Source organism: Palaemon carinicauda, chromosome 13 (assembly GCF_036898095.1).
Source record: "Palaemon carinicauda isolate YSFRI2023 chromosome 13, ASM3689809v2, whole genome shotgun sequence".
NCBI classification, from domain to species: domain Eukaryota; kingdom Metazoa; phylum Arthropoda; class Malacostraca; order Decapoda; family Palaemonidae; genus Palaemon; species Palaemon carinicauda.
In genome coordinates, this window is record NC_090737.1 from 138,783,274 (window position 1) to 138,798,273 (window position 15,000).

General features: G+C 36.7%; 1 protein-coding gene across 3 annotated transcripts in view; it reads left to right on the forward strand.

Annotated features, from left to right (window-relative positions):
* Nucleotides 1-15,000, forward strand: part of LOC137652520 (fibronectin type-III domain-containing protein 3a-like) — a 211,875-nt gene that overhangs the window by 150,441 nt on the left and 46,434 nt on the right. For all 3 annotated transcript variants that reach the window (XM_068385974.1, XM_068385975.1, XM_068385976.1), the window contains one exon: nt 10,310-10,473. In XM_068385974.1, coding sequence (XP_068242075.1) covers nt 10,310-10,473 — 164 coding nt within the window. The remainder of the gene's footprint in view (nt 1-10,309; nt 10,474-15,000) is intronic.

Consider the following 15,000-nt stretch of genomic DNA (forward strand, 5'->3'; position numbering starts at 1 on the left):
CCTGGGGGGGGGAGAGCCTGGGGGAGAGTTATAAGGGGCTGGGGGGAGATTTAATGATAGGAGGAGAGGAGCCTGTGTGTGTGCGTGTGCGTGTGTGTGTGTTCGTGCGTGTGTTTGATATACAATAAGACGTACTGGTAACCTTGGGACTAAGACTTCCACCTCACTCCTGCCTCCGGGATTTTGGCCCGTTAGCACTCCTCCCCCCCACTCCCGTCTCTCTCTCTCTCTCTCTCTCTCTCTCTCTCTCTCTCTCTCTCTCTCTCTCTCTCTCTTTTTTTTTTCTTTCTTCCCCTCTCTCTCTTCCGCTCTCTCTCTTCCGCTCTCTCTCTTCCTCTCACTCTTCTTTTTCTTTCTCTCTTCCTCTTAATCTCTCTCTCCCTCTCTCCCTCCCTCTCTCCCTCCCTCTCTCCCTCCCTCTCTCTCTCTATCTTTCTCTCTCTCGTCTTCTTTCTCATTCTCTTTTTCTTTCTCTTTCTCTCTTCCTCTTTCTCTACCTCTCTTCCTCTCACTCTCTCTCTCTTCCACTCACTATTCTCTTTTTCTCTTTATCTCTCATTTTTCTGTTTTTCTCTTTCTCTATCTCTTGCTCTTACTTTTTTATTCTCTTTTTCTCTATCTCTCTTGCTCTTATTTTTTTTTCTATTCTCTCTCTAGCTCTTACTTTTTTTTGTATTCTCTATCTCCTGCTCTTATTTTCTATTTTCTCTCTCTCTCTCTCTCTCTCTCTCTCTCTCTCTCTCTCTCTTGTCGTTAGGAAGAGCACGTGTATGGTCACGGTTTAAAGAGCTCCTCTTTAAATGGCTATTTTTCGTGGTTATAATAGTGGCTGACATAGAATGGTGATTAATTCTTGAAGTTGAATGTGCAGTGACAATGATAGTGGTATAGTGATTACTTACACCTAATGTGAACATAGTTAATTTAGCAATTCAAAACTGTTAAATCTGAGTAAGAGACCCCTGCACAAATTTTTCCTTTTCCGCGCATGCGCAGTAAACACCTTATGACGCCAAGACTCTAAAACTGTGTTGTTTCTCTCGAATACCGAATATCGTTTCTTGATATCTTAGAATACTATAGTTATTATAGTGCTCATCTTACAAAAAACTAAATATTTCAGTAAGAAAATTGAAATATGTATCCAGACACTGCTAATGAAGTAGGAGAAGAAATGCGGAGAGGAAACAGAGAGAGAGGCAATACTCTTTTATCGTCGCTGAACAGTCCTTCACGGCAAACACTTGCCAGATGCACAAAAAGCGAACTCCAAAAGCACTGCAGTCAACTAGGACTAAGAGGTATCTGGACGAATAAAGATGCCTTAATTGATAAACTAATGGAGCATTATGAAAATATTGGAGAAAATCATCCATCGCATGCTCCCAGCCAAGATAGAGACCGTGACTTACAGATATCTAACCCGGCACAGTTATATCAAAGGTTTGAAACTTTTGTTAGAGAGACAGAAGACAACTTCTATGTTATAAATAACTCTTTAGCCGATAAGGAGAGAATAATAGGAGAGCTACAAACTAAATTATTCCTTGCTGAAGAAAAAATCAGACATCTACAAGAAAGCCTTCAAAATAAGTACGGATCATGTCCCTCTGAAGCCATCACTCCTCCATTGAATGGGAAAAATGTATTACTCATTGGAGATTCCTGTCTAAAGGAAGTTAAGTCTAGTGACCTTCAAGATAGTGTCATGGTAAGAACCCTACCAGAAGCAAATATGGACTTACTAAAATCTTGGGTAATGGAAAAGCTGGAACATTCACCTAAAGAATGCGTCATTTATTGTGGAACTCAAGATCTACTCGTCGAGGATATTACAGTGGAGGGAATCATCGACAATCTGGGCACCGTTATTGCTGAACTCAAAGAGAAAAATCAAGAAATAGAGGTAAAGGTCTGTGAGCTTGTACCATCAATGAAAACAAATAATTTACCTGAAAGAATAACTGAATATAATACCAAAATGGAAGAATGGTGTAATAAAAATGGAGTTACGTTGATTAAAACACAAAAATTCTTCAAGCTAGGAACTGGCGACCTAGATATTAACTGTTACGATGGCCAAAATGATAAATGCTATGATTTACTTAATAGAGTAGGTGCCATTAGATTGTTAGATGCTATTTCCTCTGTATACTTAGATAATTTTGTTTGTTCCAACTGGAAAGCTGTTAAATCAAATTTATGTAGTTTTAACAATAATATTCTCGGAACTAATACTATGGAAGATGTAAGTACAGAATTGTTGGCAAATCGAGTGAAAAGGGGAAGAAATATAACGAGGCCCCAACAAAATAAAAACAAGTATTTTAGGAAAGAGAACCTCTCTCGAGGGGGATATGCCAATTCTCAAACGCGTTCTAGATATAATAACAAAACTGGCAACTACAGTAATCATATTAATACTAGAGGTAATAGATATGGCTGTTATAACTGCGGTGAATTCAATCACCAACAATCGAACTGCAGATTTGATCATAAACTAAGATGTAACATATGTTATGAATTTGGTCACAAAAGTAGATTATGTGAACAAAACCCCAACTACTAGGATCTTGGCCAGGAAGATAGTGCCGACAGGAAGACTTCTCCTAGATTCAGTGATATGTTAACGGTAGTCCATATTAATGCCCAATCCTTGTTAAGTCATAAACTTGAAATAGAACTTATGTTAAACGAACAAAACATTGATATTTTATGTGTTAGCGAGACATGGTTATACACTAATATAAGTGACGCATTTATAAATATTCCCCTATATGATGTCTACCGTCAGGATCAAGGTCGGGGTGGAGGGGTATGTATATTTGTCAGAAACTATTTGAAGGTCACCGAAATAAATTTAACGATCGAAAAATGTGAGGGTGTAGAAGATAAGTGGATCTCGATTCAATATCGCAAGTTTTCTTCTGTTATTGTAGGATGCGTATATCGCCATCCCAAAGCACCGGCAACCTCTTTTGATTATATCTCTGATATTTTTAAAGAAATTATTTTACGAAATAAGCATATATTTATCTATGGGGACTTTAATGATGATCTGCTAAAGACCGAGAATAAAATGTCTAAACTAATTAAAAAACTAAATTTCGATCAGATAGTAAACAAACCTACTAGAGTTACTCCTACATCAGCGTCTTTAATTGATCTCGTAATAACAAATGCTAAACATATGATAACAAAAATTGATATTATACCAAGCTTGGTGGCAGACCACGAGACAATCTTAACTCACCTAAATATTCGTAAGCCAAAAAAGAAACCTGTTTTAAAAACTTTTAGATGTTTGCAAAATTATTCTCCAGACTTTCTTTGTAACCTCCTCATGAATAACGTAAATATATTAAATGGTATTTTAAATACTGACAATGTAAACAACCAAGTTGGAACTTTAAACGACGTCTTTACAGCTTGTCTAAACATTTGTGCTCCGGTTGTAACGAAAGAAATCGTTCGTCCCCCTGCGCCCTGGATAACAGATGAAATAAAGCGAGACATGAAAGAAAGAGACAGACTGAAAAGTGAGTTAAAAAATCAAACTTTTAACATCCTTCTGAGAGAAAAACATAAAGACCTGAAGAAGAGAGTAAACTCAAAGTTAGCGGCAAGCCGTAAGCAGTTTTACAAAAGCGAATATCTGAAAGCTAAAGGCAATGTCTCTGCTACTTGGAAAATAACAAAAAATATGCTATTTAATGGTCAACAAACAGATAAGAGCTCTATGCTATTGCCAGCAGTAACTGATGTACACTCTAAGGCTGAAAAATTCAATGATTTTTTCGCTGAGGTCGGGAAAAAAACTTTCGAAAAAACCCAAGAGGAAATTAGGAAATATAATATCTCTACTGAAACAGTACGTAATATTCCAGTTAGAGAATTAGATAGTTTTAAGCCTACTCCTGTTGATTGTAATACTGTCATATTAATTATAAAAAATCTTAAAAACACAAATGCTTTTGGATCTGACGGGATTAGCTTGCGTTTCATTAGGGATGGGTTATATATTATTGCTTTTTACCTTACAGTTATAATTAACACATCCATAGCCACTAAAGAGTATCCGGACTTATGGAAAAATCCCCACGTAATTCCTGTTTTTAAGAGTGGTGATATGGAAGACGTCTCCAATTATCGTCCTATATCTTTGCTACCGGTATTGTCAAAAGTTCTGGAAAAAATAATTGCTATTCAATTAACTAATTTTTTAGAGACAAATGGTCTAATCTCACAAAGTCAACACGGCTTCAGGCCAAAATTATCAACTGAAACGGCTCTATTAAAAGTATCAGATAAGATTTATAATAACATGGATAATAAGAAAGTCTCACTACTCCTTTTACTTGACCTCTCAAAAGCCTTCGATAGCGTGAACCATAATATATTATTTGATAAATGTACATCACTAAGTATAGATCCACTTTGGTTTATGAATTACCTACATAACAGATCCCAGTCAGTTAGAATGGGTCAAACTGTGTCGTCCCAAAAAACTGTAGAGTTTGGTGTGCCGCAGGGCTCTATTCTTGGCCCAATACTCTTTGCAATTTATGTCAATGATCTGGTCAAATCACTACCCGGCTGTTTTGTCATCCAATATGCCGACGACACCCAGATCTTAATTGAAGGAAATGTAAGTGAAATAGACGAACTAATTCATAGGGCAAAATGCATACTAAAGAAGGCCAAATACTACTTCTTAACTAATGGTTTGCTTCTTAATGAGAAAAAAACACAATTAATTTTTATAGGTTCCCGACAATATATATCAGAAATTGGAGATAATGTACAAATAGATTTTAATGGAAATATGATTAAACCCATGAAAGCTGTAAAAAATCTAGGGGTTTATTTTGACAGATATATGACGTTTGAAACTCATATAGATGAAATTTATAAGAAAGTGATGGGCACTTTAATTTATTTAAATAGAGTAAAAGACTCATTTGATTCCTCTACGCGTAAAATAGTTGTTCAGTCGCTGGCTATGAGTATAATCAACTACTGTTTAAGAATTTGGGGAGTAACTGGCTCTACACAAATGAAAAGGGTTCAAAAACTTCAAAACTTTGCCGCCCGAGTGGCTGTTGGTAATGTAAAAAAACATGACCACATATCCCCTTACCTCAAAAAATTAGAATGGTTGAAGATAAAAGACAAATATACCATAGATGTCTGTAATTTGGTATTCAAAACAATACGTAAAATAACTCCTGAATGGTTATACGATTTTCCAACAGTACACGCAGTTAATGGGGTTTCTACTCGACAGCAGGAAAATCTATATGTAGAAAGGGCGAAAACAGAGATAGGCTCCCGCCAGTTTAGAGTTCGAGGCCCAGCATTATACAATAAAGTACCTGGCACAATTAAACAAAAATCCTCTCTCGCTGCTTTTAATGTAAACTTAAAGAAACTAATCTTAAATGGTCCCGATTAATGTAAGAATGTTATGCTTAATTGCCTTATTAAAAGTGCTTTTGAAGGCACTACTGTACTTCGATAGATGTTGGAATTAGTTTTAGATAATATTTATGGATAAGATGGCTTTTATTTACAAATTAAGATTTCCTTATAATCTAGTATGCATATTTGATTACTATGTGTTATTTTAATATGATTTGTACATGACTTGTTTTTAACACAACTTATGTGGTCTATGACAATGTATTTCATTATTCGGCAAGTGTAATTTTTACTCACTATATTCTAAGTAAATACTTTCTGATTTCATTATATTCTTTTATTACTGATGAATTATTTCAATTACAAAGTTTTAGCCGATTTATTGATTCTTATAACAACTTTTGTATGTCTAAAATAACAAATATTTGAACTGTTTGTAAGACGACTTTACTAATTGTAGCCTTATATTTTATGAATACCCAATGTAAATATTGGAAATAAAGAATTATTATTATTATTATTATTATTATTATTATTACTCTCTCTCTCTCTCTCTCTCTCTCTCTCTCTCTCTCACGGTCGTTCGCAGGGACATGCAAAAATCCATCGCATCCTACCTACCAAACATTTAACTGATTTCTCCCCATTTCTAATATAATTCCTACATATTCCTTTTAGAATTACATTCGATATCAAGTGATTAGAGAATTCCCTTTAATGTAATTCCTAAAAGCATCTTAGCAAAGATCAGGATGATATATTTAAAATAAAGGATTTAAATTTTTTTTTTAACTGAAGTAGGAAGAGCCGTGTTAGCCTGTACCAGGCTTCGTCATTGTTGTCTTCGGGTGATGGTTGAAGTTTGCGAGGCGGTCTGAAAATTATACACAATGCAAATACTGTTTCTCAATTTGTCTCTGTGAACACACACACACAAACACACAGATTTTCCCTATATAATGAAGATCAAGTCTCTCTCTCTCTCTCTCTCTCTCTCTCTCTCTCTCTCTCCTATGTAATGGAGAAAGAGGGAGGGAATTAAGATGGTTGAATGTGTTCTTATGTGTTTGCATATCTAGCTAAATAAATAAACATTTAGCTGCAGTCAGTTTTGGACAAGGCGAGTACACACACACACACACACACACACATATATATATATATATATATATATATATATATATATATATATATATATATATATACAAATATAGTTTTGATGTTACTGTTTTTAAAATAATTTAATTGTTCATTATGTCTGTTACAACAATGTCCAAACATTTTGCTTGACCATGACCTTGAACTTTGACCTTGACCTTTCAAAATTTAATAATTTCAAGCATTTTACATAACATTTAATCCCTGCAAATTTCATTACTCACGATTAAAATTGTGGCCAAGTAGCAGTTTCTTAACACACACACACACACACACACACACACACACACACTCACACACGCAAGGGTGAAAACATAACCTCCTTCCAACTTCGTTGGCGGAGGTAACAATTGGAATAAAATATTAATAACCGTAACAACTTTAAAATAGATCTTTCATAAACTGTAAAAAGATTTATGTCGGGATGTTCAACATGAAAAAAGAAAAAAAAAACATTCGCTGTAAGTTTGAACTTTTGAAGCCAAAGACACAAGACCTTTTTTTTATATAGATTGACTTTTTCCCTTTTTGATGTCCTTTTTTTTTAAGATGCCCTTGTTTAAGACTCCTTTTTTTTAAGATGCCCTTGTTTAAGACTCCTTTTTTTTAAGATGCCCTTGTTTAAGACTCCTTTTTTTTTAAGATGCCCTTGTTTAAGACTCCTTTTTTTTTAAGATGCCCTTGTTTAAGACTCCTTTTTTTTAAGATGCCCTTGTTTAAGACTCCTTTTTTTTAAGATGCCCTTGTTTAAGACTCCTTTTTTTTTAAGATGCCCTTGTTTAAGACTCCTTTTTTTTAAGATGCCCTTGTTTAAGACTCCTTTTTTTTAAGATGCCCTTGTTTAAGACTCCTTTTTTTTTAAGATGCCCTTGTTTAAGACTCCTTTTTTTTAAGATGCCCTTGTTTAAGACTCCTTTTTTTTAAGATGCCCTTGTTTAAGACTCCTTTTTTTTTAAGATGCCCTTGTTTAAGACTCCTTTTTTTTAAGATGCCCTTGTTTAAGACTCCTTTTTTTTTAAGATGCCCTTGTTTAAGACTCCTTTTTTTTAAGATGCCCTTGTTTAAGACTCCTTTTTTTTTAAGATGCCCTTGTTTAAGACTCCTTTTTTTTAAGATGCCCTTGTTTAAGACTCCTTTTTTTTAAGATGCCCTTGTTTAAGACTCCTTTTTTTTTAAGATGCCCTTGTTTAAGACTCCTTTTTTTTAAGATGCCCTTGTTTAAGACTCCTTTTTTTTTAAGATGCCCTTGTTTAAGACTCCTTTTTTTTAAGATGCCCTTGTTTAAGACTCCTTTTTTTTAAGATGCACTTTTTTTAAGATGCCCCTTTTTAAGATGCCCTATTTTAAGACAAATTATTTGAAGGTGCCCTTCTTTAAGACTCCCTTTTTTAAGATGCCCTTTTTCAAGGCGCCGTTTTTGAGACTCATTTTGAGATGCCTTTTTTTTAAAGATGCCCTTGTTTCAGATGAGCTATTTAACATGCCCTTTTTTAACATACCGTACTCTTTTTTTTTTTTTTTTTTTTTTTTTTTTTTTTTTTTTTTTTTAACATGCCCTTTTTTAACATACCGTACTCTTTTTTTTTTTTTTTTTTTTTTTTTTTTTTTTTTTTTTTTTTTTTTTTTTTAACATGCCCTTTTTTCAAGACGCCCCTTTTTAAGATGTCCCCTTTTTAACATGTCCCCTTTTTAAGATACCCCTTTTTTTTAAGACGAACTATTTTAAAATGACCTTCAAGACGAGCTATATAAAAATCCCCCCTTTTTTAAGACGAGCTATATTACAATGCCCTTATCCAAGACGCCCTCCAAATCCAAGGCTGCCCTTATCCAAGATTGCCCTTATCCAAGATTGCCCTTATCCACGACGCCCTTATCCAAGGCTTCCTTATCTGAGACGCCCTCATCCAAGATTGCCCTTATCCAAGATTGCCCTTATCCAAGATTGCCCTTATCCAAGGCTTCCTTATCTGAGACGCCCTTATCCAAGACTGCCCTTATCCAAGACTGCCCTTATCCGAGACTGCCCTTATCTGAGACTGCCCTTATCCGAGACATCCTTATCCAATACACCCTTATCCAAGACTGCCCTTATCCGAGACTGCCCTTATCCAAGACATCCTTATCCAAGACTGCCCTTATCCAAGACTGCCCTTATCTGACACTGCCCTTATCCAAGACACCCTTATTTAAGACACCCTTTTCTAACACGCCCTTAACCAAGACTGCCCTTATCTAAGACTGCCCTTATCCAAGACACCCTTATCCAAGACACCCTTATCCAAAAAGCCCTTATCCAAGGCTTTCCTTATGAGACTGCCCTTATCTAAGACTGCCCTTACCCAAGACTGCCCATATCTAAGACTGCCTTTTATCCAAGACGCCCTTTATCCAAGACGCTTTTATCCAAGACTGCCCTTATCCAAGACTGCCCTTACCCAAGACTGCCCTTACCCAAGACGCCCTTATCTAAGACTGCCTTTATCTGAGACGCCCTTATCCAAGACACCCATATCCAAAAAGCCCTTATCCAAGACACCCCTTATCCAAGACACCCCTTATCCAACACTACCCTTATCCAAGACACCCTTATCCAAGACTGCCCTTATCCAATACTACCCTTATCTAAGACTACCCTTATCCAAGACACCCTTATCCAAGACACCCCTTATCTGAGACGCCCTTATCCAAGGCTTCCCTTCTGAGTCGCCCTTATCCAAGGCTTCCCTTATCCAAGACTGCCCTTATCCAAGACTGCCCTTATCTGAGACGCCCTTATCCAAGGCTTCCCTTCTGAGTCGCCCTTATCCAAGGCTTCCCTTATCCAAGACTGCCCTTATCCAAGACACCCTTATCCAAGACACCCCTTATCTGAGACGCCCTTATCCAAGGCTTCCCTTCTGAGTCGCCCTTATCCAAGGCTTCCCTTATCCAAGACTGCCCTTATCCAAGACACCCCTTATCTGAGACGCCCTTATCCAAGGCTTCCCTTCTGAGTCGCCCTTATCCAAGGCTTCCCTTATCCAAGACTGCCCTTATCCAAGACTGCCCTTATCCAAGACTGCCCTTACCCAAGACTGCCCTTACCCAAGACGCCCTTATCTAAGACTGCCTTTATCTGAGACGCCCTTATCCAAGACACCCATATCCAAAAAGCCCTTATCCAAGACACCCCTTATCCAAGACACCCCTTATCCAAGACACCCTTATCCAAGACTGCCCTTATCCAATACTACCCTTATCCAAGACACCCTTATCCAAGACACCCCTTATCTGAGACGCCCTTATCCAAGGCTTCCCTTCTGAGTCGCCCTTATCCAAGGCTTCCCTTATCCAAGACTGCCCTTATCCAAGACACCCCTTATCCAAAACACCCTTATCCAAGACTGCCCTTATCCAAGACACCCCTTATCTAAAACTGCCCTTATCTCAGACTCCATTTTACAGTGCCCTTTTTTAAGACGCCCTTATCTAATATGCCCTTCACCCAGATGTCCATCACCCCGACGCCCTTTATCTAAGATGCCCTTCACCCAGACGTCCTTCACCCCAACCCCCTTTAAGATGCCCTTTATCTAAGACGCCCTTTATCTAAGACGCCCTTTATCTAAGACGCCCTTTATCCAAGACGCCCTTTTACAATGCCCTTTTTTTAAGACACCCTTTTACAATGCCCTTTTTAAGACGCCCTTTATCTAAACGCCCTTTTTTTTGTCTCCTCCTTCCTTAGGTCCTGCGAGCGTGCGCATGGTGTCGAGCAACTCTTCGCCGCCGATCCCTCTTCCGGTGCAGGTTCCGACGGGGCACGTCGTCCAGCAGATCGTGGACGAGACGGGCACGCTGAGGCACGTCATCCTCTCGGCCCAGCCCGTGCCCATGCCCATGTGCCCATACGTAAGTCTTAGTTTCCTTTGCTTAGATTAATTATTATTCACTTCTTTATCTTTGATTATTAATGAAATCTTATTTTTCCCTCATTTTTATAATCAAAAGTATAGTATGGTCTGCTATTATTTTGAAGTATCACGTGAGAATAATTTTAAATCACGTGAAAATAATGGTTTTAAATCACGGAAATAATTATTTTGAGGTATCACGTGAGAATAATGGTTTTAAATCACGGGAAAATAATGCCCATGTGCCCATACGCAAGTCTTGGTTTCCTTTGCTTAGATTAATAATTATTCATTTATCTTTAGTTATTCACATTTTTCATTTTGATTTCTTTATTTTTTAGTGTCTTGTATAATGTATATATTTATAATATTGTCTGCTATTATTTTGAGGTATCACGTGGAAATAATGGTTTTGAGGAATGGCGTGAAGAAAAGTTTTTCGAGCGATCACGTGAAAATAATGGTTTGCAGATGTAACATGAAGAAAAATGTTTTGAGCAATCTCGTGAGAATAATGGTTTTCAGGAATCATGTGATAAGTGTTTTGAGCATTAATGGTTTTGAGGCGTCACGTGGAAATAATGGTTTTGTGGAATCACGTGATAATGTGTTGTGAGGAATCACGTGAAATTGTTTTGAGGAATAACTTGAAAATAAAGGTTTTGGGGAATCACGGGAAATTTTGTTTTGAGAATTACGTTTAAGTAATGTTTTTTAGAATCATATTTTTTTTTGAGGAATCACGTGAAAATAGTGGTTTTGAGGAATCACGTTAAAATGTTTTGAGAAATGTCGGGAAAATAAGTTTTGAGGGATCACGTGAAAATAAGGGTTTCGAGTAATCACTTGTAAAGAAGGCTTTTGAGAAATCACGTGAAGATAAAGGATGTGAAATCATGCGAAAATAAGGGTTTTGAGGAATCACGTGAAGATATTTGTTTCAAGTAATCGCATGAAAATAATGGTTTTGATGAATCGTGTGAAAATAAACGTTTTGATAAATCACGTGAAAATAATGGTTTTGGAGTATCACGTGAAAATAAGTGCATCGATGAATCACGTGAAGATAAGGGTTTTGAGGTATCACGTGAAAATAAGTGCATCGACGAATCACGTGAAGATAAGGGTTTTGAGGAATCACTTGAAAATAATGGTTTTAAAATTCCGTAAAAATAATAGTTTATATGAATCACGTGAAGATAAGGGTTTTGAGGTATCACGTGAAAATAAGTGCATTGAGGAATCACGTGAAAATAAGTGCATTGAGGAATCGCGTGAAAATAATGGTTTTAAAATCCAGTAAAAATAATATTTATATGAATCACGTGAAGATAAGGGTTTTGAGGAATCACGTGAAGATAAGGGTTTTGAGGAATCACGTGAAGATAAGGGTTTCAGATACTCTGTTCCGTATATATTGCGTATATTTCAAGGGAAGACTTCTCTCTCTATTGCATCACCGTTGTAAATATAGAAACGATCAAAGAACTGAAAGGCGATGGTGTTGAGCCGTGCATACCTTGATTGTAGATATGCTGGAACGCTAGTGGGACTTAAGACGCTATTCCCTTGAATTGAAGGTCATGTTTAAGAATAACATCAGAGGCCTTCTCTATTTATTTATTTATTGTTGTTGTTGTTATTTATTATTATTATTGTTATTATTATTATTGTTATTATTATTATTATTATTATTATTATTATTATTATTATTATTATTTATAATTAGCTAGGCTACAACAGTATTTAGAAAAGCAGGTTTCAAATTTTTATTATTATTATTATTATTATTATTATTATTATTACTACTACTAGCTAAGCTACAACCCTAGTAGGAAAATCAGGATGCTTTAAGCCCAGAGGCTCCAACAGAGAAAATAGCCCAGTGAGGAAAGGAAACTAGGGAAAATATAAAAAAGCAGGTTTCAAATGATCTATTATTATTATTATTATTGTTATTATTCTCTAAGCTACAACCCTAGTAAGAAAAATCTGGATGCTATGAGTCCAAAGGCTCCAATAGGAAAAAATACCCCTGTGAGGAAAGGACGTAGTTTTAATTATTATTCTCTAAGCTACAACCCTAGTAGGAAAATCAGGATGCTATAAGCCCAAGGGCTCCAACAGGGAAAAATAACCCAGTGAGGAAAGGACTTTGTTTTAATTTCTTTTCCTATAAATTTTATTTTTTAATTTATGCAGGGCTAACTCATTTAGAGATTTCAATAACGTATAATGATACACCGTGTTAATACCAGGATTGAATACTGCAACTCCATTTACCAAAATATACTAAAAGTGCAACTTGGGAAATTACAAAACAGTAAACAGAGGAACAAGATTGATAAAAGGTGACCCCCCTAGAGAAAGGATAACTCCTATAATAATATTTATATTACTAGCTAAGCTACAACTCTAGTTGGAAAAGCAGGATGCTATAAGCCTAGAGGCTCCAACAAGGAAAATAGCCCAGTGAGGAAAGTAAAAACGGAAAATAGACTATTTTAAGAAGAGTAACATTAGAATAAATATCTCCCATATAAACTATAAAAAAACTTTAACAAAACAAGAGGAAGAGAAATAAAGATAGAAAAGCGTGCCTGAATGTACCCTCAAGCAAGAGAACTCTAACCCAAGACAGTGGAAGACCATGGTACAGAGGCTATGGCACTATCCAAGACTAAAGAACAATGGTTTGATTTTGGAGTGTCCTTCTCCTAGAAGAGCTGCTTACCATAGTCTCTCTTCTACCCATACCAAGAGGAAAGTAGCCACTAAACAATTAGTGCAGTAACCGTTTGAGTGAAGATTAGTTTCGTAATCTGTGTTGTCAGGTGTATGAGGATAGAGAATATGTAAAGAATATGCCAGACTATTCAGTGGGATGTGTGTAGGCAAAGGGAAAATGAACCGCAACCAGAGAGAAGGATCCACTGTGGTATCATCTGGCCAGTCAAAAGACCCCATAACTCTCTAGCGGTAGTGTCTCAACGGGTGGCTGGTGATTGTTTTACACTGGCTGCTAATTAAAACAAGAATAGAGTTTAAGATATGTACAATAACTCTAAAGTTAGCAGAACCGGTCGTCCATAATATCTAAGAATAGCTACATATTATGCAGCCAATAAATTGTGTTTGTACGAGAATAGTTACTGATGGTTTCAAATTATTGGAACCAAGATTTACTTTGTCTACGGTAGGTTCTAGACCTTCCAAATAGGAGGCCCTAAAGATTATACAATAACTGTCCTACTAGACATCCAAAGGACTGTAAGATATCAAGGCTTTCGAGAGGAAGCTGAAGACTTTTCTTGTTTTCTAAGTACTTTGATAATGTAGGTTTGACAATAAACATGTAATATGCGGTGTGAAATGCTGAATGCCTTGGAATGTATACGGTGAAATGAATTACGAAAGATCCTGTAAAGAGTAGGGCTTCCCTGCAGTATAGGACCAGAACAGCTGGGTCCTGTAGAAAGTAGGGCTCTGTAGAAAGTAGGATTCCCCTGCAGTATAGGACAAGAAAAGCTAGATCCTGTAGAGTAGATTTCTAGGGTTCTGTAGAGTAAGATTCCCATGCAGTATAGGACCAGAAAAGCTGGGTCCTGTAGAGGGCAGGGCTCCTTTGCAGTATAGGACCAGAAAAGCTGGGTCCTTTAGAGAGTAGGGTCCTATAGAAAGTAGGGTTCCCCTGCAGTATAGGACCAGAAGCTGGGTCCTATAGAAAGTAGGATTCCCCTGCAGTATAGGACCAGAAAAGCTGGGTCCTGTAGAGAACAGGATTCCCCTGCAGTATAGGACCAGAAAAGCTGGATCCTGTAGAGAACAGGGTCCCCCTGTAGTACAAGACCAGAAAAGCACCCATTAAAAGTAAACTGCAATGACATCTGATATTAATTGTAGGGTTCCTGTTTTCGGTTTCCCGAATTTTGGTCGAAACGAATTCGAAGAATGAACTCCATAGCGTGTTTGAAGGGTGCGTGTGGACGGATCAAGAGCTTGTCATGAAAGGTTAGGAGATTTGAAAATATAGGAAATCCTGGTGGCGTATTATTATTATTATTATTATTATTATTATTGTTATTATTTTATTATTATTATTATTATTATTACTAGCTAAGCTACAGCCCTAGTTGGAAAAGCAGAATGCTATAAGCCCAAAGGCTCCAACGGGGAAAAACAGCCCAGTGAGGAAAAGAAATAAAGTAAATATGAAAGTAGTAAGATAAATCTGTATTAATACTACTACTACTACTACTACTACTACTAGCTAAGCTACAACCCTAGTTGGCAAAGTAAGTTTATATAAGCCCAAAGGCTCCAACACGGAAAATCAGCCCAGTGAGGAAAGGAAACGTAAGGAAAAATAAAATATTTTTAAGAACAGTAACAAGTTTAAAATAGATATTTCCTATATTATTATTACTACATGCTAAGCTACAACCCTAGTTGGAAAAGCAGGATGCTATAAGCCCAGAGGGCCCAACAGGGAAAATAGCCCAGTGAGGAAAGGAAAGTACGAAAA